Source organism: Ictalurus furcatus, chromosome 7, assembly GCF_023375685.1.
Source record: "Ictalurus furcatus strain D&B chromosome 7, Billie_1.0, whole genome shotgun sequence".
Taxonomy (NCBI): Eukaryota; Metazoa; Chordata; class Actinopteri; order Siluriformes; family Ictaluridae; genus Ictalurus; species Ictalurus furcatus.
In genome coordinates, this window is record NC_071261.1 from 8,464,966 (window position 1) to 8,490,565 (window position 25,600).

The 25,600-nt window shown below is 41.9% G+C and overlaps 1 protein-coding gene across 2 annotated transcripts; it reads right to left on the minus strand.

The window, feature by feature from the left end:
- Positions 1-3,573: 3,573 nt before the first annotated feature.
- marchf6 (membrane-associated ring finger (C3HC4) 6) lies at positions 3,574-24,736 on the minus strand. Of its 2 annotated transcripts, XR_008386263.1 has the most exons (27): positions 24,457-24,736; positions 22,494-22,593; positions 20,432-20,505; positions 19,200-19,343; positions 18,988-19,060; positions 18,685-18,853; positions 17,986-18,178; positions 16,174-16,235; positions 16,040-16,072; positions 15,881-15,932; positions 15,142-15,200; positions 14,986-15,066; positions 14,751-14,819; positions 14,551-14,625; positions 14,327-14,461; positions 14,103-14,222; positions 13,707-13,807; positions 13,144-13,281; positions 11,690-11,897; positions 11,509-11,578; positions 10,799-10,980; positions 8,752-8,886; positions 8,300-8,389; positions 7,788-7,920; positions 6,697-6,832; positions 6,348-6,562; positions 3,574-4,318 (listed from the first exon to the last, which is right to left on the minus strand). XR_008386263.1 is itself a non-coding variant. In XM_053628182.1 (26 exons), exons 1-26 carry the CDS (start codon positions 24,473-24,475, stop codon positions 6,475-6,477), a joined length of 2,739 nt encoding a protein of 912 aa, XP_053484157.1. In that variant the 5' UTR covers positions 24,476-24,736; the 3' UTR covers positions 4,742-6,474. The 2 variants fall into 2 exon arrangements, 1 of the variants encoding a protein (XP_053484157.1); XM_053628182.1 differs by lacking the exon at positions 3,574-4,318 and having other exon boundaries at positions 4,742-6,562.
- Positions 24,737-25,600: the final 864 nt, after the last annotated feature.

Below are 25,600 nucleotides of genomic sequence, written 5' to 3' on the forward strand. Positions count from 1 at the left end.
ATCCGATTCCATCAATACGTTTCGCAACAATAAGGTTGTGAAGGTCTTGGGAGAGCTCTCTGCTTTTACCCATCATGAGATGTTTCTTGTGCGACACCTTGATAACGAAAAGCCTTTTTATAGACCATCGATTTACTAACCCAGCTGATATTCATTTCCACAGATAGGCGGTAGAATTACTTACGGATTTCAGCTGGTTCCTTGCCTTGGAGAACTGCTTTTTCATTCCACTTTATTACACATCACTTTATTTACAGACTTTAATGTTGTGAATTCTTTATATTTCCAGATTTCTTGAGTTAATACTGATGTCTGGTGAAAATTTCATGTGAATATCCTCATTGGAAATATATTTACTGAAAAAAATGTTGACACGTTCAATACTTATCCCCCCCCCCCCTCAAAATGATTCATTAGTTTAGATGGCACCGATGTGATAGCCAGAAAGAAAAAAAACGGTGTATCCGATATCAAAGGAAAAAAAAGACAAGCTCAACCTGATCCTATAATAATTTTTTGGTAAACTGGAAATGTTAAAATGAACTGGAAATGATAACGTCATAGAGAGACATGACTTATTATATCTGCACTATGTGTACTCGATGAACGTTTCACTGAATAGAAATTATTAACTAGAACAGAGATTATAAACACTGATATCTACTTTAGCGTAGTGTTTATTATCGCTGTGCTTCAGTGCTTACATGAAGAAGACCGTGACTGTGTCCTTAACTGCTCCACGATCAATAATAAAGTATTCAACCAAAATGATAGCGTAATCAAATGCTCACTGTGAGTTAATAGTCTGCATAAGAGACATAACTCTGTTGCACCTATTACATATTAGTATTGTGTGTGTGATTCAGTTTTAGCGACATAGGAGCCTTCTGTTTTGGCCTACCAATAATTGTCGAGGTTTAGGACTTGTTTTTAGTGTTAAAGGTGAAACGGTCAGCTTCAGGAACAGGCTGTATGACGATATAAATCTAGCACGTTGATGTGATTCTGTAAATCTGACCCTGGTTTTCAGAGAGGAAGCGTGAAGGATTCAATCTACTGAACACGGCGGATCAAACTGATAAGCTCTGCTGGTGATTAGCTAAAAATCTGTGTTTCTCCGTGTCCTAGATGCCCCGTATGACCTGCATGTACGCTTGTTTGTAGGTCAGCGTTCTCATATGGGAGAAGAAGCGTCTGGTGCTTCGCTGAGGAAATGACCGTTTCTCATGGTGATGAGATGAGAAGCTTACGCTGAAGGACAGGGTGAAGACCCGTTTAAAACCAAAAATAAATCTAACCTCACTCGCGGTCTCCTTCGAATATCTATTCCGTTCAGTAATACATAACTAAACGCTGCTTGTCAGACTGTAATGGTTCATAGCATGTTATTTATACCATTTTTAAATGATATTGTTACTCTTTGCCGTCCATCTTCTGCACTACGTGTTCTATCAGACACTTCCACACTAAAACAGCGCTGCACTGTCTCTTACTCTGCCTATTGTCCTGGTTTAGTACTACTATACTGTCCTGTGTTGTTAGCACACGTCTGCACGTGCGCTTTATGTAAAAAATTTTATTCCGTGTCGTCTCACGTGGTCAGTGGGTTGTTTTATGTAGCACCGTGGTCCTGGAGGAACGTTGTTTCGTGTCACTGTGTACTGTAAAATGACTATAAAACCACTTGAACTTGCAAGAAGCATCTGCTCAGCTGAAGAACCATCCAGATAACTATTTTCCCTCCCTCCTTCATAAGCAGAGGTCAGGTGATGTATGAATATGATTACTAAACATACTAAAGATCCCTATACGGTATATGGTACAAAGTGGTTGAAAAGTAAAGCCTAATTATTTCTCTCGTCTTCTAGTTTTATGATCTTTAACCCCTGGGAGTTTTTCCTGACTCCTGAGAGAATACACATCAAATCAATACAAATTCTCACATATTCTGGAAGTTTTCGACACTCGAATACCATCTCGCGTTGGGAGGACGGGTCGGCTTGGTAGAGGCTGAGGTATGTGGCGAAACTTTTTTCCAGAAAGTTCTGGTCCGAGTTACACAAAGAGCTTCGTGTGTGGGGTTGTATTATTTTAGAAAATAATGATCGTTCTATACAGTAGAATCGTCTCGAAGCATTTTCACAGCACCAACCTTCAGTGAGACGTCAATCAAACTAAATGGTTGTGAGATGATGATGATGCCTTCACACCACGATTGTGGTTTGTGGGATTTCTTTCATGCACTGATGATGGTCTAAATGACAAGGGGGGGGGGGGCGTAAAATTTTTTTATTTATTTATTTATTTATTTAGTAACTCAGTGTCACAATGCTGTACTTGTATATTTAGGATTTTATTCAAGGTGACTCGGAAGCACAGTTAGGATCCATGTACGAGAGGTATATTTGGCATGATCCCAATCCAAAAAGGTTAAGCCATGCAAACGGTTGAATCACAATCAGGAATAGCGAACACGACTAGACGATAATCCAATATCAACATGGCAAGGCAGTCGGATATCTTTTTCCATCTTTAATGTGAAAAACAATCAGAAATAGTTTAGGGGCAAAAAGTAAAAAAAAACGAAGTGTAACCAGGTTGCATAAGTGTGCACACCCTTTAACTAATACTTGGTTAAAGCACATTTTGCTTGTAATACAGCACACTGTGTTTTTGGGGTAAGAGTCTTCCAACTTGGTAGTATATCTTGATTTGGCGATTTTTAGTAGGCTTAAGTAAACAAATATGTTTTCAGCCTAGACTTAAACACTGAGACTGTGTCTGAGTCCCGATCACTACTTGGAAGGCTGTATGTCAAATGGTCATTGCTCTATAATTCTGCTTATAGTATTATAAATGGTGAAATAACGCAATTGTATATTGTAAAAGCGGCATTTTGGTTTATTCTGGTGGTATCCCTTATTTTTCCTCATTGAATTTGGCAACCCTACCTATTAGATATTTTTACTACTAGGTAATGTTTAATATTTCCTCACAAATCTTCTTCCATCCTAAATTTGAGAGTGTGAATTAAAGTCCACAGTGTTGGAATGAGTTCAGGTGTGCAAAGTTCAGGTGTGGTTGTGGAAGGAAAAAAAAAAAGAATTAATTATAGTTTTATCATCACAGAAACGTGATAAAGCGTCATGTCAGCAAAGCTGTAAACGCTCCGACAGACATCATGATGGAAGCTGAATCCCAAATGTCTTCTTACTGTCTATTACAGTGCACTACACAGGACAGCAAACAATGCCCTGTACACTACAGCTAGTGCACTACGTGTACAGTACAGAGCGGTTTGGGATCCAGCCATTCGCATGACTTTCTGCAGTGCCATCTACTGTCCTGACAGGTCGGTGAGAAAATCCTGCTTTACGCCCACACCGAGGTGACGAGCTGCTCTGACCAAGTGCTGCTACTTCTGAGTTCGTACACAGTCCCTGGTTATTTTTATACACCGTACTGACTATTCAGTTTCTCACGGACGATTTCAGTATCGTCTGATACAGGAGCGGGGCTTTTGCTAGGAAATACTAGGAAGTGTGGAAGTATTGATATGGTTCCTGCATGGACCTTCCTGCTAAAATGTATTTTTGCATTACTCCAGTATTCTTACAGCACTTACATGGTCCAAAATGTACTTATTTGTCTCTCTAATGTCATTGTATTATTTCTTTTGTGAATATTCAACATGAAACTATAGAAATGTATTAGTCATTTATTTATGTATTTGAAGACTGAGCTCGTACCAGAGATTATACTGTATATAGGGTGAAATTAATGAATTAACCAGTCAGTCAGTCAGAAGCATTATCAATGTGTTATGTTTAGAAATTAACAACATTTCTGTTGTGATTTGGACTGTACTTGCCAGCTAGGGCCTCCTTTTGCTCAGCTTCGACTGTTGTTTAATTATAGAGTCTGTGACTCAGCACAATGACGAGGATCAGAGGGGTGTGTGATGCCATCTGGGACCGTCTTGTCCGAGACTTCGTGAGACAGCCGGGCGGGGGACGGATAGCCTCCAAATTGCATGTTCTCGGGGACTAATTGCCTGAGAGCAACAGACACGTCATCATTGAGACCGCTTCCTCCAGCAGCTCCCGTTGTCTTTCTGGTGGTTGTTGATGCTGGATGCAGATTCAGATTAGCTGACATGAGAGACTATTGTTTGGAACGGTGATCGGGGCACGTTGACCGGCTCTGGCCTTCGAGTTTGACCCTTCTGAAGGCGATGAAGATCTTGGACCCTTATCTTGTGCTTTCTTAGCAGATGAGGCTTTTACCCCCCATAGAAAGAATACTGTTTACACCAACCCTGGGCACAATGAGGGCAATAACATTTCTGTCAAGCAAAGAAGGTGAAATACCAAAATCTTACACATAGCTTCATATAAACAACTTTTAATACACTTGTAATAATCAGCCACACGCTGATCTCACACTTGCAATCATGCTGTTGGCCAGAATATCATAGCTGTGATTACCTGTGGCAGATTCAGATAGTTATTATACATAGTGAATATTCACAAAGCTGCTTTGAGACAACGTCCCTTGTTAAAAATGCCATACAGATGAAATAAGATTGAATTGAACTACAACCAGCACTCTTGCTCATGTGATCTTGTTTAAATTACAAACTGCACCTTTTTAAAATAACACCCTTCTGCATTGATGAACGTTTTATGACCGACGAACAGAACGATTTTCTGAATTCAAATCAAAACACGCTGACAACCACTGTATCACACTTTTGATTTAATATTTGTAATAAAATTTTCCAACAAAACACCCAAAAAAAAATAAAATAAAATAAAAAGGTACTCGTCTGCCTGTATAAGGATGTAATTACAGCCATAGCCTCCTAGGAGGTTTGAAAACATTCAGAATACTGAATACGTCTCACACGAACATGCTACGGATAGGACAAGGTTGCGCTGACCTGACGTGTGAGAGTCTTTAGTACTGTACCAGCATGCCGTCTGCATCCCACACAGCGTCACAGCTCCACGCGGCCGCCGCCTCGCTTCCGCAGGAAAGCGGGCGAGACCGACGTGATCGAGAACCCGCCAAGTCGGTACACGCGCGTTATAAAAATAGAAACATTTCGCTTTTAAAAGGAGCCCAAATAATATTAAGAAGCTTGCGGTATTCCGGGTTCGGTTCAATCTGAGGGCGGGTTTGTGGCAGACGTGAAGAAATGACTTCGCTACAAAAGGTGATCAGTCAGTATTGTAAAAATTTACATTATGTACAAACTGTTAGGAACTCTTTTTTGGAATATGGACACAATGATTTTTGGTCTACTAATCTGGATCAGTCTTCCCACATCATAATGCATTTACTGATCTTGAGGGGAGAAAAGAAAAAGAAGAAGAAGAAAAAAGAAGACATACCAGATTGATGGACCGAGGTGGAATAATATGAACACTGATTCACTGATCTGAACAGACCTCCAAAACCTATTGCTGTTAAGACATTTCGAGATTTTCTGAAGCGCATCATTCGTGTACATTAAAGTCAGTAAGGTGGTGAAGAATGAGACCCACGACAGTCGACACTTTATAACATTGACAGGAAACTCATGCTATTCTAGGCGCTGAGGCAATCGGCACGCGCACGACACAGTCTCTTATCAGGGTTATCAGGAAGGATTGAAGAGCTTCAGAACCGGACAGAAAACCGAGGCCCGACGTAAGCTTCGTAGCTCACCGTGAGCCGTAAACACTACTGTCTGACTCCGTGGTGCGGTTTCCGTGCTCATATATACGACATGCTTCGGTAAAACGAACGCCGCCTGTCCCCCAATGTTCCACGTAAAAGAATGCCACCGTCCCGGTAGGCGCTGGACTTGGTTTGAGAACTTGGTTTGAGATCTGAGCCTCGAATCCACACTCAAGCCACGTCCTCTACGTTGTTAGAGATTACAATAATCAGGAACTGAAAGCTTCAGCTCAGGCGAGAACCTGTAATTAACAAGCTCCCTAACATACCTCTTAGAAATCAAATAAATAAAAAGGCTTCTAATATTACAGCTGAATGCTAAGACGCGCATGCCGAGTGTGTTCTCTCAGCCCCAGACTCATGGACGACCGTCCCGTCCTCAGGACTGGAGAGCACGACGCTGGCATCGGTACTGACCAAGCAACAGGATTCCACAAAGTAAAGAGATTTAATAAATTAATATACATATTAACTCGTTGTTGTTGTTGTTTCAAAGATGTACAGTGATACTTTTAAATCCAAGTTGGTTGGTGTGAAGGATTTCTTGCTCTCTCTCTTTTTTTTTTTTTTTTTTTGGTTGGTTTATAAACATTTCAGGCAAAATCAGAGACACCAGGACTCACTCAGAGTTCTTCATGAATCTTGGATTGGACATGAGAAATGATGGAGACGCACACGCACAGAGGAAACGGATGAGGAAGGGAACACATACACACTCTTCGTCAAACACGATCACGTTTTCCGAAGCTTTTATTCCTGCACTGGGCTGCTGTGTGTAGTCGTGCTGGGTTTACCAGCTTTACGTTCATAGTTCACAAGTCTCTGTCCTACGAGATACCTGTGTGAACAGAAAAACACAAACGCTAGGGTTAACGCTTAATAAAATACTAGGTTTCATTAACATTTGTAAAGTAATCGCTTATTATTACGGTACAGGAGGTTCGAACGTTTGGGTGGGGTGTCGTGACTCACTTGTCGTTCTTGATGTGTTCGTAAAGGCGCTTGAACTGTCGGATTTGGAACGAGAGGATTCCCATCAGAACCACGACCATCAGCAGGAAGGGGTAGATTCTCCTCTGAACCAGGTTCTGCATCTCCAGGGTAACCCCTACACACACAGTATAAGAAACAAGGTGATCCAAATTCAGGAAGCGCACGGACACAGTGGCTAAATCTCTGGGTAACGCGAGTGGAGTCTTCTCAACAAAACGTTACTACAAATAATAAGTTATGACATGAATCTAACAGCTGTGTTGATCCATTTTCAACTCATGGAAAACAAATTCTATTATTTTCCGCCGTCACTTAACGATTACGCCTCCGTCTGATGGTGACTGCGCTCATGTTGTCTTTAATTTATGTATTCATTTTCATATGGTTCATTTACATGTGATTCATTTTCATGAGATTCATATTCAAGTGATACATTTTCATGTGATTCATTTACGTATGATTCGTTTACCAATTTGCTTCTCTTTAAATCCACTTTTAGACTGTGATATTACAAAGGTCTTTCCAATTTATTACTTGCTACACTGTATGAGAGAACCCCAGTAAAACTGCCTGAATTCTGCGCTCATGTTAAAGGTAACGTTGACAAACGGTAAACTGAAGAAATCCGTTGTCCTTAACTCTGGGTATTCTGCTAAAGCTAGCGGCAGCAAGTCACGTGCGTTTGGCGTCAGGTGCCATCGACTGCGAAATGGCTCACACTTCCGGTTAGTAAAAAACATTCCATTCCAAATGTTCCATTTGAGATGGTACTACCTTTCTAAAATTACTACACTAGACGGTAGAGTACATACATAGAGCAAAGTGCAAGTTCATATTGTGGAGTACGTCATTTGGGACACAACTTCGGTCTGTACTCTCTGCCATATTCCCGATGGGCGGTTTAGCAACAAAAGTAACGCAATGAGTAAATGTACCCCGTGCCATGCGCTGACCAACTAACTGATAACCAGATTCGTTGACAACGATTTTCCTAATCGGTTATTATGGATTTTAGCGGTTAGTTGTTGCAGCTCTAAATGTGTATATGACGGAGGGTTGCTGGAACATACCTATTATGGGGACGATGCCTACAGCAATGACGTAGGGCACACAGAGGGACAGCAGCAGCACAGCGATGACCGGAGCAGCCAGCTTCCGGATGATGAAATGTAGGTCAATGTTGCGGATTCCATTGGCATACACCTACAGCACGGCAAAATAACAAGCCTTAAACATTTCATAGGAAGCAAATACACTACCGGTCAAATGTTTAGACACACTCGTTCTTTATTTTCCACATTTTAGAATAATAAAGTCATCAAAACTCTGGATTAACACACACGGAACTAAAGGAATTTTCTTGTGTTAAAAAATCCAAAATAATTTTAGTATTTTAGCATCTTCAAAGTAGACATGCTTTTTGCATAGAATTTCCAGACATGTATTCTTGGCGTTTTCTCAACCGATTTCTTGAGGAATTTCCCTGAGAAGCCGTTTAAACAGTATTAAAGGAGTTCCCACCTACGTTGGACACTTATTGGCCACTTACGCTCAACACTTATGATTTATAATTGATGATCACCTGCTCAATGACGGTCTTCAGCCACCACTGAGGGCCCATGAGGGTGATGGCAGCGATTATTTTGGCATGTAACACTCCCAGCGCCCAATCCTGAAACACAGAGAGGAAAGGAAAATCAGATTCTGTTACTTACATCATAGTTAGTAACACTGCAAAAGAAGTTCTCTCACTCTGGCAAGAACTGCATTTGATTTGCAAGAATGACTTCATTTAATGTAACCTAAACACATCTTCCAGCTTCACGCAGAAAATGCACATTGATATTTTAAATGAGATTTATCCTATGCATTTCTAAGAATGCCAGCACGTTGCCATATTGCAAAGAGATCCCCCCCCCCCTTTTATGACGGACTAGGGATAAACTAGTCATTTGTTTGTTTTCCGTTGCGTCAAACTTGGCACTCGTTTTGATAAACAGGAGCAAATGCAGGACATGCTGTAAGCCACATTACCTGCCAGGGGTAAAACAGAGGTGTCTGGTCGAGCGGGACCCGGAGAGGAGCCACGATAACTAACTCAAACAGCAAACCCAGAAGTAGCGGAATCACACCAGCTAACAGAACCGCCACGATCAGTGTCTTCATGATCTATACAAAACACACACACCAAAAGAGAAAAGGTCAAAACACAAAAATCAGCCTGTTCACGCGAATATTCAGTTTTACACACCGTAATTAATGTTTTGGAAACACATGAACGGGGGTATTCTAAATCAATAACAGCCGTTTGTCCCCCCCCCCCCCCCGAGTCATATTTAAGAAGCAGTCACACTGGATTTTCACTGTGGGGGAGAAAACGTCATGGGCATTCAAGTGTGACCCCATTTCTAGAAGGAAGGTAGTGGTTCATTGATAGAACCTTTAGTTTGGGAATGATAAGAAACGTTGGCGCTTATTCAACAGAGCGGCGCAGAAACTAGTGCAGGTTTCAATGCATGGAACGACGTATGAAGGAATCGGCATATGATTGATAAAACTCTCACCTGATGTCACAACGAATGGTGATTCGGGTGCAAATAGTGAATCAGCTTCAGCTGCGTGGGATCAAGTCCCGCCCACAAATCACTAAACGTAAAAACACCCTAATCTACGCAGGGAGGAGAAAAATTTTGAATGAAGGAATAAAATCGTGTCTAGCGTGTTTTGGTGTTTAGTCTAGCGTACAGTGAGTCTTAGCGCATGCAATAATATTCAAACCTCCTCAGACAGCCGGTGGCCTGTGATTTTTGCATTAAGATCACTGCTGCATGGTACATGCGTACATTGCGCGTGATGCAAATTACGTCACCGGCAGAGTACGCGCGTACTGTACGCAGTTGCGCAAGAGGCGCATTTACATATGCAATGCAACAATGATCTTGATGCAAAATCGCAAACAGACCGGCTGTCTGAGGAGGTCTTAATATTATCGCATGCGCTAAAACATGCATGTACCCTGTTCCTAGCGTACACGTAAGAAGTAGTGAAGTATACTTTGGATTTAATCTGCTGATAGAAATCCACATCTGCCCAATCTGATTCACATTTAAACGACTGTTTTTAAAAAAAATAAATAAATTTTTAAAAAATGCACATTACATGCACTGATTCAAATTTTGCAATAATTTTTTTTTTTTAAAAGGGGGGTAAAAATAAACGTAGTCATTGATGCATTGGGGTTGATTTGTGGCTGGTCGTTCAGGGACTCTTGGGACGACTGATAGAATCATGAACCTTTTTGTGCATTTGAGTTCCAAAGATCACTTAATGCCTGTGCAATTCCTTTTATATATACACACATTTTTGTTCATTTTCATGAAGGATGTCAATTCTGGAGAACACAATAAAAAACGACATGTTGCCACTAAACTCAATTACAAACGTTTTCCCTATACTGTTATCGCTCACACTTCTCTACTTACTACACCGGCTATACGTATTGATCTTGATAAACTGCAAATCAAACCTTTACTGGTTGTTCAAATATTACGCTTTAAATTTACACTCACCTGACCAGATGTGAGCATAACTGTACAGATACGCTGATAAACCCGATGAATAAAGAACCTGACTGTGGAAATCGTACAAACCTTTTTGAGCCAGTATGTTAACTGAAGTGCAAAAAAAAAAAAAAAAAAAGGACTACAGCAGAAAAAGCTGCGTTTACAAATGGTGGATTCAAGGGGTTAAAGTTCATCTCGATGAAGTCAGCGCAAAGTGAAATCGGAGGAGGTGGATGTGAAATTAACCACTACCGGAAGCGGATCCCTTTTCCGAGTACCGCTTCCATTCAAGCGAACGAGATTTTCACGCCCAGCAGGTTTTATTCTCATGTGATGTGACCACTGCTTTAGACTCTCCCATGCAAAACAGTCAAGCTTCACAGAACGTACTGAAACTTGGGGGTATACAAACACGACTGGTGTTTACGTTGGCTCGGCCACGGTAGATTTTACTTGTACAAGCCGACCAATTTCTTCCAGTTGTACAAAACAGATGTTCCCCAACAAGTGTGATTTACCATGAGTGTCCACTCCTGGACTTTGAGGAGGATGACCCTGCGGCCCTGAGGCATCCAGGCTAGCAGCACGGTGACGGCCCTGATGGACAGCCAGCACACATACAGGCCACACGCTGCTGTGTACAGCTCGTGGATCTTAGCTGTGCCTGTCCAGAACGACATGAGCCAGCGGCCAGCAAACACTGCCACACAGGAGGAGAGCAGAGTGAGTAGAACACGAGTAAACATCATTCTCATTCCCAGAATTCACAACACATGGAGATAAAACGTTATTTTACATCTTACCTAACGTTATAGAACAACTTCAGTTAAGCCCTGCTCTGTGGTCAGAAACAGAAACACACTGGGGCAATTTAGCATAGCCAATCCATTTAATGGAATGTTTAAGGGAGGTGGAAGGAAACCAGAGAACCCAGAGGAAACCCACATGGACACGAGGAAAAAGATAAACCGGGAACCTTGCAGCTGTGAGATCAGGTGGCAGTTCGACCACCTTGTGTCACCGTGTCGCCTCGTTAAATTAGATGCTCATTTATTTAAATGCAACCACACACTCTGTCTCTTTGTGGATTGTGCATAAACGCAAATTCTTGAATAAATACCATTTCCAAACTACTGACCAAGCTAGAGTCCGATCAATTACACAAACGCTCACAAAATGGAAGTGAATCATGGGTCACTTGTGGCGTGGTGGTTTAAGATCTGCTCACCTGGCAAAGTGAGACACACCAAGCTGGCCAAGAGCAGCGTCACACACATGAACAGGATCAGCAACACAATCTACAGTAAGAAAGACAAACGCACGTTAGAGGTCACACAAACTTTTAAAACCTATTAATATGTAAATAAAAACTATTCGAATATTAATGAATACAAGTTAATGATCATTACCCTGAGGGGGAACTTCACAGGGCGGTGGTAGGGCTGGAAGCCCACAGGGCCTCCCTGCTGCAGGATGGCCTGGTGTGCAGCATGTAGTCCTTCGCCCACTACAGGAACGGCATTAGCATTGTTTCGTGGTTGCTGGTTGTTGTTGGCTGCCTGGTTAGCGTTGTTCTCATTCTCCTCCTGGTCTCCCAGCAGATACGAGTGTAGGTCTCTAAATAACAGAACGACAGAAACATGCCGTATTTTTCCTTTTCTTTTTAAGACTCAGTGGCTAGCATTCGAACATTACGTTGTCTATAATTCTACATTGCCAGAGACTAACGTTAATGTTCTCTTTTCATTTTTACTTCCACACAGGTTCCTCACGGAACACGTCACTGATATGAAGCTAGATTGTACGATTCTTGCGCTACGTTTGAGTTTCAGTAACAGGTAAGACGTATCTGCTGTGGAGACCATGTGGGCAGGTATGACTGTGGAACGCATGCATTAATTTCAACTGGCTAAGACACGTGCTGTGTCCGACACCGCTCCCTATTCTCCTGCATAGTACACTCTAATCGGGTGTCGGCCATTTTGTAGTGGTGTCCGAACTTCATTCCCTACATTCGTTCACTCGTTCATACCCACAATGCACTCTGAGTGTACATCGGATGTACACTCGCCAAGGCACTATTTCCCATACGCCAATGGAACGCAAAAGAAAAACAAACATAGCGGACGCAACATCAGATATATTTATTAAATATAATAAATAAGCGTAACAGTAAATATACACGACAAGCTGTTTTTGTTCTCTCTATCAACTAATACAATAAACGTGACAAATGAACAGTGAGAAAATCAACTTTACTGTTTTACGATACGATCCATAATGTCCGCGACAGACTGCTCTCTGACGCGTTGTATTTACGTCAGCGTCCGAATTCGCTCACTTATTTTCGTTCACTTCTCCCCCGTACAGTGGACTCAAATGTCATTCGCTATATACAGAGAATAGTGAACGAGTGAGCGATTTCGGACACAGCTATAGAGTCGAACTTGAGCTCTTGTTGTGTTTTTACTCCGATTGACAATGTTTGCATTAAGAGTCATGCTTGGCTACAAAATCACGTGTCTCATGCTAAGCAGTCCCTCCAGGATTTCACGATGAACACCTGTATATGGACTGGCTATGAGGGTTATTGGATTGAGTTACATTTTAACAGGGGAAGAAAGGAAAAAAAACCAAAACACCACTGTAGGTCTGTTTTGTTTTAAATGTCATATGAGACCAAAGAAACTCTCATTTTAAGTGATACTGTACTATCAATCAGCAATCAGGTGGTTACATAACGAGTTCGTTAGTTAACTACTTAACAACCCACTAATTTAAAATAAAAGTGATTCTTTTTTTTTTTAAATACTAAAATAAATCAAAATATAAAAAAAAGTGTTTGCATGTGTTTGAGACTCACAGTAGGTAGCCAGCAGTAACTGTCCAGGCTCTCACCAAACCCTTCAGCCACTGCCGTGTGTGTCCCTGCTCCAAAAGAGCCGGCAAAACCACCTGCAGTAACAGGAGCTCTAGGGACAGCTCACTCACTGGAGCATCACTGAAAAACACACACACACACACACACACACACACACACACACACAGAGAGAATCAGAAACCTCTCTCTTGTGTAATTAAGTTGCAGACTACTCCAGCTGCCGCTTATTGCGCTAGTGATATTCATGAGGGAATAAACACACACAACTTGTAACGTGCACTCCGTATGATGAAACACACCCAGGTGATGAGATCAGTGATCAGGTCCGCAACATTATTAAATCAAAATGAAAACTTTTCATCGCATGTCTCACCCGAACTTTAATCTGGTACAGTAATAGCGAACATGTATAGTTAAGTGTGAATGTGAAAAACATACTTCAAGTGAGGCAGAACAAATTGCTTTGAAACAGTTGCATATGATGTAAGTATCATGGGCATTTGTAGCTTTTTCCCCCAGTCAGGCGTAAACTACTGTATGTTTACCTGTAGAGCATCACGTTGTAGGGAAGGAACGCTGGCAAGATGTGTTTAATTATCCGAATGGGTAACCAGAGCATCAACAGGACTATCGACCCAAACACGACCTAAAAAGACACGAGAGATGAAAAGGGGTTTGCTAAAAGAACAGGGATGAAAACGATGCATCTAATTACACATTTAAAGTAGTCCTGGGTGTGTCATTTTAAAACTTTCTAAAATCATCTATACTATTATTACAATGACAAACATTATGATGATGTTACTGACATTTTGATTAATTTACTGACGTATAGGTGCGTCTCAAAAAAATGAGAGGCAATCAGCCTGGGTACGTTCATATGTAAACTGAATATAAATACACAAATAAAAATGTACTAGTAAAAGCTCAGATGCTCTTACCACTGATAGTATGAACCGTCTCAGATGTCTGTATATCGGAAGGTGGATCATTTCTTGGACCGGGTTAAAATCCGGATCGTTGAGGTTTCTGAGGAACCACAGGACTCCGGGCCTGAGAACCTGTTATCAGTGGGCACGTGGTATGGGATTATTTTAGAGATCCAACATCATGAGAACAAGCTTGCACCTTTATTCTTGAAATCATGTTATAAAGAATGAGGTACCTCTCGGAGAAGGAGGATAAAGGATGCAAAGTAGAAGACGTAGACCATGCCTACGAGCCAGTGCAGGAACATGGTGGTGCCTGGAGCCGACTCGAAACTTAGCTCTCGGTCCTTTAAGGACGCGTCAAACATTTCCTAATAAAGAGTAATGATCAGAAATAATAGATCATTTCTGATTTTGAAACGTAATGAGAACGAGCAGGAGCTCAAACTAATTCACAAACCAGGGAGCAGATATCCAGCCACCAGCCACAGATGAGGGGGAATACACCGATCTCTACAACCACCAGCAACGACACCTGAGAAAATCAAACCGGTTTAAGAACCGTTATTGTACAGCGGAAATCTTTTAACCTTGTTAATTTACTTTAGATAGTGGTGAAGTAAATGTCCTAAGGTTTTCTTTTAATATAGTAATACTGACCTTAACCACAATATAGCAGACTCCCAACAATCTCCGCGATCTCTGGAATCTAACCAATGCGGCTAATCCCTTAAAATATTCATTTAGAAAAAGGTTTTCTTCGCACATTGCAGCACAACATGACAACTTATTTATATCATCTAAAGGATAAAAATCGTACATATAACTCGAATCATGACGGAAGTCATCCGAGCTCAAGGCTAATACAATAATCAAAGATTGTGTGAAAGGATACATGGCACAAAATTAGAGTTACCGCCAACAGGACATAACCCACGATGGTGGTGATGAGGCCCTCGAAGTGAGAAGCACGAACCTGGGGTCACAAAAGACCAATTAACACGTAGCCGCCCATTTAGAGCAATATCAGACTTATGTTGTATGCACTCACGTAATCTTCAAAGCCAAGTCCCACCACTGAAAAGTGCCCAATATGGTATGGACAAAAAGCTACACGTGGGGAGGGAGGAAGAATATTTATTTTTATATTTATATAAAATATATATTTATATAATATTTACATTTGCATTTATTTAAAAATAAATAAATACAAACACTACGGGTCAAAAGTTTGTGGACACTCGACTGAACTGTTTCTCATGATCTTAAAAACCTTTTGATCTGAAGCCGTCTGATTAAATGTTTGAAATCCGTGTCGTAGACAAGAATGTAATCGTGCCGACATATTCATTTCTTCAATTAGAAAACTAACATTTTATGTACAAAAATAAAATAGTTTTTAAATGGATGGCTCGGAGCGAAATATTCCGGAAAGCAGGTGTTAAGAGTCCGGCGTACGTGGGAACTCGTTTAACACTGTTTAAAAAGCGTCTCAGGGAAATTCCTCAAGAAACCGGTTGAGAAAACGCCAAGAACACATTTCTGGAAATTCTAGGCAAAAAAAAGCACGTCTTCTTCGAAGATGCTAAAATATGACGTTATTTTGATTTATTTAATCACAACATAATTCCCATAGTTCCATTTGTGTTACTCCAGAGTTTTGATGATTATTATTATTCTAAAACGTGGAGAGAAAAAAATGAATAAAGAATGAGTGTGTCTAAACTTTTGACTGGTAGTGTATGTACTATAGACGGTATATTTAAAGAAGAAGCTAAGGTGATGCATACCAAACACCAAAATGAAGAGTGTGTTCAGAGACACCACCCAGAATACATGCTCCTGCAACACAAGTGTGTCAATGCTCATATTACACAAGCTACCTTAACAAATACATCTCTTTTGACAGATTCTTAACTTACAAGACATGCCAAATTTCATTCACTCACCAGGAAAACCAAAGAGCCATCAAGTCCGAGCATCTATTAGGAAGGGGGGAAGAAAACAAATATATACTGAATATTTTTTCCAGCAGTGGTTTGTATTACAGCATGACTAACTAGAGGATGAAAAGCAGCCTCACCCTTTCCCATGTGAGCTCCTCAGCAGCACGGTCCCATTCCAAAGCATTCCAGTTCATATCATCTGCACAAAGTACACCAGGAGTTGAGTAAAATGAACACACTGATTTATAAATGCAGCATCACCTGGAGTTTGAAATGCAGACTTCTTGTTGGAGACTACTAGAAACGTCATTACTTTGTTATAAGCCCTGTGATTAAGAACACTGCTTATGTATTGAGACACCGCAGCGTGCCGCTCACACAAAAGATTCTTGGGTGAGGTTTACACAATCAGCTCCAAGTCAGTCCGTACAGGATTTCACCGAGGGTTTTTTTTTGTGTGTGCGAGATTGTTGCTTGATTGTGCTGCGGCTTTTTTTTTTTTTTTTCTGCAGGAAAACTAATGGAATTGGTGAAATTGCAATCGCATGAAATTGTTTTGCATGGGCCTTCACAGTGATGTTTGTTGGTAAATGAGATCTTTTAGCTGTACTCGTGTTCGACGCACGTGAATCGAAGAGGGCTTTGGCTAAATGTGCGTTGTGATGACGTCACGTGACGCTTCTTGGCCAAAAGCTGCGGTAACTTTTTATTTTTATTTTTTTTTTGCAAGCTCCTTCGAATATCGCGGAAATCGCTTGATTGTGCGTTTATTTCTGCCATTGCAAAATCCTGGAGGGACTGACTGCCAAGTGCAACGTTGCCAATCGGAGTACCTTTAAAAACCTTCAGTTCATGTTTTGGGTCAGTTTCGATTACAGGCGAGTAGTTGGATAGAGAAATGAACTTAAACTATTGAATTTTAGTTCCTGCTGCTGCTTAATAAACCGACTATCTAATGTGTACTAAACTTATATGTAAAAACAAGTACGAAATACAAAATTAAAAAAGGAAAAAAACAAAGCAAAACACAGTATGCTGTTTAAAATGAACTATGCTGTGATTATTCGCCAGTAAAAGTTCTCAATGTTTCTTTATTCACTTTATTAAATCAATGACGTCATACCTTTTCACCATTTACAATTACACTTAATTATAGCACGCACACCAGCCTCTCTCTGTTTTTCCTTCCAACAAGTACAACACCAACAGCACCAGCAACTCTCGTCCTACTTATTACTAATCTGTATGCCTGGAACACCCTTAAAACAAAACGATTTCAGACATTTGACCTTGCTGTGACCTTGACCCGGTTTGGATCAATTCCAAAATCTCATCGGTTCATCTGCTGGCGTTCTGAGAGAGATCCGTTACACCGCGTGGCGGACGCGTGTAAATAAAAAAAAAAAAGGTTGTCATGTTACCGTGATATCTGATACTCCATCCTTAAATGTTAAGCAAAAATCTCCTTATAGGAAACTTTCTTTTCCTATAAGGAGATTTTTCTTAATATTTAAATTTTTCTTAATAACAATACGGTTTAAAATAGTTTATTGTCAAGAGCGCCTGCCCTACAAATCCCTGTGAATGAGCTGTTGCTATAGAAACGATAACGTGATAGAACGAGCGCATTAATATTAACCTGTGATTTGAATTACAGCTCGCAGCGGTTATAAAAAATTCATCAACACTTTCCGACCAATCAGAATTGAGAATTCGACAGCGCTATAAATATATGAGAATCTGTCTCAAACTCGTTTGTAAAGGAATTTTCATATGCAGAATTATGTTCAGCACTACTCTTGTCACTGTCTTACTGTTTTGTGCGTTTTGTATAACAAGGCTTGTAACTACCTCATTACAAAACAGTGTGTTTTTTTTTTCCTCCTCTGGCTATTTGCAGCCTAATTCCACCTTCTTTTTCCTTCACGCTGTGCTAAGCAGTTAAGTACCTTGTGCACCATTATTGGCGTCAGCTGCGTCCTCGGCGCCCGCCTCCTCGTCGTCCTCGTTGTCCAGCTCCAGCTCCTCGGCTTGGTCCGGCTGGGGGTCGAGCGCCTCGGCCGCTTCCGCGTTCTCCGCAGGGGGATCAGCTGGGGCCGGCGCAGGCTGATTCTCCACACCTCCGTTACCCGCAGCTGGAGCCTACCCAAGAGCACACAGGAAGTGTTAAAAGCACACGACACGTGGAAGTATTCCTATGTTCATTAGGGGTGGAGTGGTTCATTAATAAATAATTCGTTTTATGAAACCAGCTTCTGGTATAGCACAGTGACAGTGTAGAAGGTGCAAATTCTTAAATTTAAATATGGTAAACACACCTATTGTACACAAACACAGTGCGTATAATATAAGGGTTTACCGGCTGACACTGAGCACATCAGGCTGCTCAGATCCAAATGATAAGTAATGCACAGGACAGGAAATACAAATAAACAAAGAAGGTCATGGTGCGCACCTTGTAATTCGTCTCTCGAGGAAATCAACTGCCAGAACGTTTCACAGACGTGAACTCTGGTCAGAAGTTTCCTGCGTGAACAAACTCACCCAGAACACACCTCTGTGATTCAATCAGCTTTAACTGTGCATCCGTGTGTGTGTGTGAGAGAAAGAGAGAGAGAGAGAGAGAGAGAGAGATGTGTGTGTGCTACCTCATTAGGCTGCCCTGCCACGTTGGCAGGTTGCTGTTGGTTCTGCTCCAGCCACAGTGGAGCTCCACCGTGAACAATCTGCTCCCGTAACCACACCAGGCTTATAAAGGCGCACAGGGTGCAGGTCACCACGAAGCAACCCTGCAGACAGTCCGCCAGCAGGTTCTCCCTATACACACGTTCAGTCAAACAGAAAGGTGACAAGTGAGAAACTAGAAACTTTTGCAGTGTTTTTAGATTATAGATGTTTTTGCGATACCCGTTTTGGTTTTCTATTTTAAAACAGTTTTTCCAGGTACTTACGTGGAAAGCATATCTAATGGCAGTGTCAGGAGGGAGCTTACAGAGCCAGTAAACAAACACTTATAGATTCGACCTGTCAGAGAACAGAAACAGCTTTTCATTTTCATCGTATAACAAGCGATGTAACAGACTTCTGAAACTAGACTTGTATTCTCTGTAACATCCTGGTGGGGGTGTGGGGGGGGACAAAAAAAAAAAAAAAACCAACTTACATGCTGTTAAAGGTACAACTCCCAGCCAGGCAAAGGCCACCAGCGTATAATGGAACCAGTATCGGATGGCTGTGCCTATACTGGTCACCAGACCTGCGAAAATGTCCTGTACCGGAAGCCGTGAAGGCATGTCTGGAGAGTAAACTGTCAGTGAGAGACGGAGAAAGGACACGGTTTACAACATACAAACTCAACAAGTCACAATTCTTAAAGAAAGTCATAAACGCAGCGACATTGACACATATGGCATTGATTTCACAGTGAAAATATGTTTCTCTTGGATTTACATTTTTATTTAGCATTTTCATTCTTTGTTGAGGAAAACTCACGTGACTTTTTTTTTTTCCTGAATACGTGTCGAGGAATTTACTCGGTAAATGCGTTTCCATTGTACTTTAGTTCACGCGCTTGTTTTATGCTTATCCGCATGAAAACGCGTGGAAGGAAACATAGCCGTTGTTGCACGATAGCCCATGGAGAACACGTGCATACAGACAGCGCAGGAGATGGATTGTAAAACAAGTCTTTTTGGTTTGGCTCAAATGTACAACTTCAAGACGGGGCCATGTTTGAAATAAAAGTTACACTGAGAAAGACAGGTGCTGACTGCTTCGCTGTGGACGTCGTATTTCCTACCTAGGTCGGATCATGTTTCTGATTGGCTGGTGATGTTACGTTTTGGCCTACGTTCTCTTTATGCACTATTAGTCAGTATTAGGTGCACCGTGAGGTGTGTGTGCAGTGGAAGCGAAAGAGGTTTAAATGAACTCCTCTCGATGTAGGAGTTAGAACTGGTTTTACAAGTTACTGACTTTACCGTGCATTCAGCTGCCATTGGCTAGAAATCCGTCGAGATACTCTTGATCCCAGTCATGTGCCAGCACTATATAAGCAGCGTATACAATACGTAATGTAAGGTCCCACAGGAGCGGACATCAACGTGTGCTCTTCTTCTCCTGGCAAGCTTTCAAATACCACCGCAGAGGGGTCATTAGCCCGAGAGGATCACATGACCTAGGGTGTCATTTACCGTTCACTGTACCTCTGAAAAGGACAACAACTAGTGTGGTGTTTTGCGGTCACGTGGCTCTTTCTAACACTGAGGCAGACAATACTGTGATGCTGAAAGGCCCGCATTTAAAGCCTATGTAACCGTATCGCGCCCCATCAAAGTGCTTCCTTCCCCCGAAGAGTGAAAAACAAGAGTGAGAGAAAAACAAGAGTTTACTTACTTGGCGTGAAAGCAAATCTGTGCTTGCATAATTCACAATACTCTTTTCTGCTGTGTTTCAGCCACTGCACCAAGCTGGGAAAACACAGGAAAAAGGACAGAACACAGTGAGAGTGACCACATGGAGTAAAGCAGATGCTTCTTGCCTTTTTTGCCCCCCTTCTTCTTCCTCTCGACACGGCAGGACCACGCGACCGGCCTATTACTGCAAACAGAGGTGACGATTCCTGCACAGCAGGAAGATTTTATGGACTGCTTCAGTTCATTAAAAAAAGTGCTCATATATTACACAAGCATGCCTGGCTAAGCACTTCTGTAGAGGAAGACGAAAGTACACCGAAAGCATACAAGGCACGATAAACAGAAGTTTAGTAAATGATACCACTGATGAATTCTAGAGAAAAACAGCTAAAGCTGGAAAAGAGGAAATTCCATGTGTTTTGCGCACGCACGCACACACACAGCCAGTTTTCAGATCTTTGTCAGTGTGTGCTGAGTAGGATAGTGTTAATACTGCTGGTCTTCGGAGATCATAACACCCTGCGCGTCATCACAACCCGTTTACCATTTCGTCCCACGCCATCACTGACTCAGACTCGCCCCGAGAAATACCAAATCCCACTGTCTTGTAACTAGTCACACTAATTATCAATAACCTTAATTCATCTCCACTGTACTGGCAATTAAAGAGGACAAAAACAAGTGCATTACTGTATTATGGTCATTCAATAAGAATCAATAAACATGTGTATACAATATACACTGAAAGCACTGGGACAAAATGTTTTGCGCTCCGTCACGTGGTTAACGTTTAAACGACAGATCGAAAGAAAAGAACATGAGCAATTATTTTGTATCGGATTTTTGTGTTCTACCTCCCAGATCTTTTACTCTTCAAAAGTTGAGCTTAAGGTTATCGGAGTTCTGCAGTGCGGCGAATCGCATGTGCTCGGTTATACACGGATAAACGGTTCAGTCTGGCAGTCGAAACACCCCACCAGTGATGCATTCTGGGTCACAGTATTGTTACGTGCTGACGCAGAACCTGGTGACCCTGCAGCCGTGTGCTAATAAATAATCATACGATATATGTAACTCGAGGTATTTTGGAAGTGATTGTACTATGGCCACCTTTAGTTACAGCAGCAATAAAGATCAATCAGTGACCTGCTCCAAAAACACTAACGCCCACCAAAGCCATTACACCATTTTACAACACTCCATATAGTGTGGCATGGATGTTTATTGGATTATCCATCCATCCATCCATCCATCCATGCATCCATTTTCCATACTGCTTATCCTACACTGGGCCACAGGGAGCCTGGAGCGTATCCCAGGGGACTCAGGCGGGGGACTCTCTGGACGGGGTGCCAACCCATCACAGGGCACAATCATAATCGCATACTACGGACAATTTGGAAATGCCAAAGCATGTCTTTTGGACTGGGGGAGGAAACCTCCAAGTCATGAAAAACTTTGTTTGTATAGCACTTTTTATTGTGGGTTTCACGTTTTACAGCCGTATTCTCCGTATAAACGAAGTATACTTATTTAAAGCACAGCCGAAGACCAAACTGACGGAGGAAATCGAAGCCAAATCATCGGTAAGGAGTTCGTTTTGAACGCAAGGTATAGCCTAAATCCCAGGAAATGACTCTGTGTGAACAGAATCTACGCCGACGATGTCCGAGGCGCACGATTTGAAATGTGCACAAGTGAGGCAGCAGGAAGAAAAAACTAGAGTCAACAAAGAAAAAGGACAGGAGAGAGTTCAATTATGAAGAGGACGTCAGCCGTTCGTGATCGGAACTAAAATCTGCCTAAAACGAATCCCAGTACGAGACTCGCTTGCTGATAAAACAGCAGTCTGTATAATGCAAAACCTGAACGTTATCGGTACACGTATGCAAATAATGTCCCAGGCTTTGAGTGCGAAAACATTTCGGGTGACGCTTCCTCGTCGTGGACACGGAATAAGCACTAGGATGATCGCGCGTCCCGAAAACATGAACTTAAAAAGCATGAATTCCCTACTTAATTCTTAAACTCACAGTACTTACCATTCTTGGTGAATGAATTTAATACTTCCAGTGCAGACACACGGATGGTAGAGCGGTTTGTCCTGAGTTCCCTCAGAGCGACACACTCGACATATATCAGCTGCAGACCAGAGCAGACCAGTGAATTAAACAGCAGCAGAAACACTAACAGACTTCTGTTCTTATTTATTTCTTTTTACTGGAGGTGATCTTTTCTTTAGCTGTTAAATACGACAGATTATGGAGTGGAGGCTGTGTTTACAGCTTAGGTTTTGTTTGTTGTAGAATACCATGTCAGTGCCAGATGTGAAATTAGCTCACACTTCTGCAGACTTGCATTTGATGTGCAATTCTCAGATTTTGTGACAAATCTTTGATTTTTTTGTCCTGACTGTTCACATATACGCTGACCCATATCAGATTCCCGTGCTTACATCACCCTCCATAATGCGCTAGACTGAAAATGGCGACTTATCACCAGCATCATTGCGGTTGTAGAAAGGACAAGTATGCATTAAGGTCCGAACCCGAATCCATGCGCGATTGTTCCCACTTCCCCAGCAGCGTTCGTTGGTCTGGTTTCAGGCCCTGTTTACACAAGTGTGTTTTTGTTTTAAAACGCATAACTGTTGCTAAGGTTACGCCTGTCGTCTACACTACTCCGGCGTTTTCGAGGGTCGGAGACCCCGTTTTAGTTTGAAAACTCTGGGCTCGTGTTTCAGTGTGAACAGACCAAAACGAAGACTTTTGAAAAGAAGGTGTGGCTTCACCCACATTCGCTCCTTGATTGAGTCTTCTGGATCATTGCGTATCCTTCGTCAAGCCCCTACCGTATGACCGTTACGCTACCTTGATTGTATATATAACAACAAGGAGACTGCACCGTAAGCTTTGCTGGCTTTGTCGTCATTCTTTGTAGAGCAATCGCCAACAAATCTAATTTCAAGCAGCGTAAACCCTACATGGAACACCGGTTTGCAGACCCGAGTACGAGTTGCGTTCACATTCATGAGAATCGAGACACAGTGCGACCGAATTCAGACCACCTCCTACAGGTAGTCTCAGGTTCAGTACTCCAGTCCCCATGACTAAATCTGTTTTTAGTACGGTTGGGATTGATAAGGCAATTAGACGCGTGTTGACGTGAGTCACTTAAGTGCTGAATGATGAATTTGTGTATCATCAGTAAGGATAAGACATGATTCGAATAAACAGATATCAGATACATTTCAGAAGGGGGGAAAAAACACCCCAATCCAATCTGTTTACACATGCACTAACTGGTCGGAGGTGTAAACGCATCTGTGCACGAGCTCGACTGCGAGTAAAGATGGCTGACGTGCTGTTTTATACCCCAGCCCTGATGAATCCTCAAATCTGATTGGTCAGAAGCTGTTGATTGATTTTCTCTGAACAGCAGCTCTGATAGTAATGCCGTGCAAACGAGAGGTTTCTGCTCTAATACGTTATCGTTTCCATAGTAACAACTCGTATCGTAACCTAGCAACTAAATCACAGCTACCTAACTTCATTCACGACAGTTACTTTTTTACCGTTGTTTTTTTTTTTTTTTTTAAACCTCAACTGTCGCCAACATGTCTACTCAGCTAACAAGCTAACTTCATTAACCGCCGCCTTTACTTATAAATATTATCAAAAGACATTAACTTGGTTAGCTGCATGACAGGTTTACGGCTTGACTGACTAGCTAGCTAGCTAGCTAGAAAGCTAATAGGTCAATGCTGTATGGCCAGTCTTCCTTGAGTGCTAGCTAACCTAGCTAAACTAGAAGCAGCGCATACGGGCCGCACATACATACACACACGCGCGCGCGCGCACACACACACACATACATACACGCGCGCGCACATTAGCAGGTCCTGTGTTTTTTTTGATATGTAGCAAACAGGACGCGTTTAAGACGAGCAGCAGGAAACCGCTTGGTTTTTACAGACGAGGTTAAACCCTGTTAAAGGGACGTTACCTTCTTCTCCAGTGTCCATCTTGTAGCTAGCAGTGACGCACTGTTCTCCTTCAGTCAACACATAACACCGTTTAGCAGCCTCGGCTCGCAGTCTGAGCACAAATCCGCTAACATTTAAAAACAAATATCTCCATAGAGCAGCAGCCACGAGCTCCGCATAACACCAATAACACCAGTCCTCAGACACAGGCGGACTGCGTGTTCAGTAAGATGTCAGTCTTCCTATCACAACTCGACAACACGGTACTGCGTCCATCACCGTGCTACAAACAACTCCGAACCGAGCAGCGGCCTCTATGGGTTTACACGTACACTTTTTCCTGTAACACACCACACATGACGGAGGGGATGACGCAGGAGAAGGGAGGGTTGCCAGCTCCGTGAGTTTCACTCTTCTGACTGTATATACAGGGTGGTAAGGTTTAAATTTTTAATTCAATTCAATTTTTATCTGTACAGCGCTTTTTACAATAGACATTCTCTCAAAGCAGCTTTACAGAAACATATAAACACGTTATACAGATTGTAAATGTGCGAATTTATCCCAATTGAGCAAGCCAGGTGGCAATGGTGGCAAGGAAATACTCCCTAAGATGTAAAGAGGAAGAACCTTGAGAGGAACCAGACTCTGAAGGGGACCCATCCTCATCTGGGTAACAACAGATAGTGTGAAAAAGTTCATTATGGTTTTATATGAAGTCTGTTTGGCTTTAGATGCAACTGTAGTCCCAGCAATCTGGAATTGGAGTAGATGAGAGCTCCATTCAAAGGTAGGACATCCAAACGGATCGGGCTGGTCCGGAGAGCGGAAAGGATCAGGATCTCTAGTATCTACATAAAATCGTGTCTGGCTCTATAGAAGGAGAGAGGGAGAGAAGAGGTTGTTAGGACTGTGCTTAGCATAACAGAAAGTATCGTCAGGGTAGGCTTGAGTAAACAAATACATTTTAAGCCTAGACTTAAACACTGAGACTGTGTCTGAGTCCCGAACACTAATTGGAAGACTGTTCCATAACTGTGGGGCTCTATAAGAGAAAGCTCTTCCCCCTGCTGTAGCCTTCGCTATTCGAGGTACCATTAAATAGCCTGCATCTTTTGATCTAAGTAGGCGTGGAGGATCATAGAAAACCAAAAGGTCGCTTAG

Excerpts from the sequence above, each read along its gene's own strand:
- marchf6 (XM_053628182.1), bottom strand. Across the intron at positions 14,223-14,326 it reads TTATCCTCCTTCTCCGAGAG|GTTCTCAGGCCCGGAGTCCT; the intron begins GTACCTCATTCT and ends CACTGATAACAG. Across the intron at positions 8,390-8,751 it reads CTCTGTTTTACCCCTGGCAG|GATTGGGCGCTGGGAGTGTT; the intron begins GTAATGTGGCTT and ends TCTGTGTTTCAG.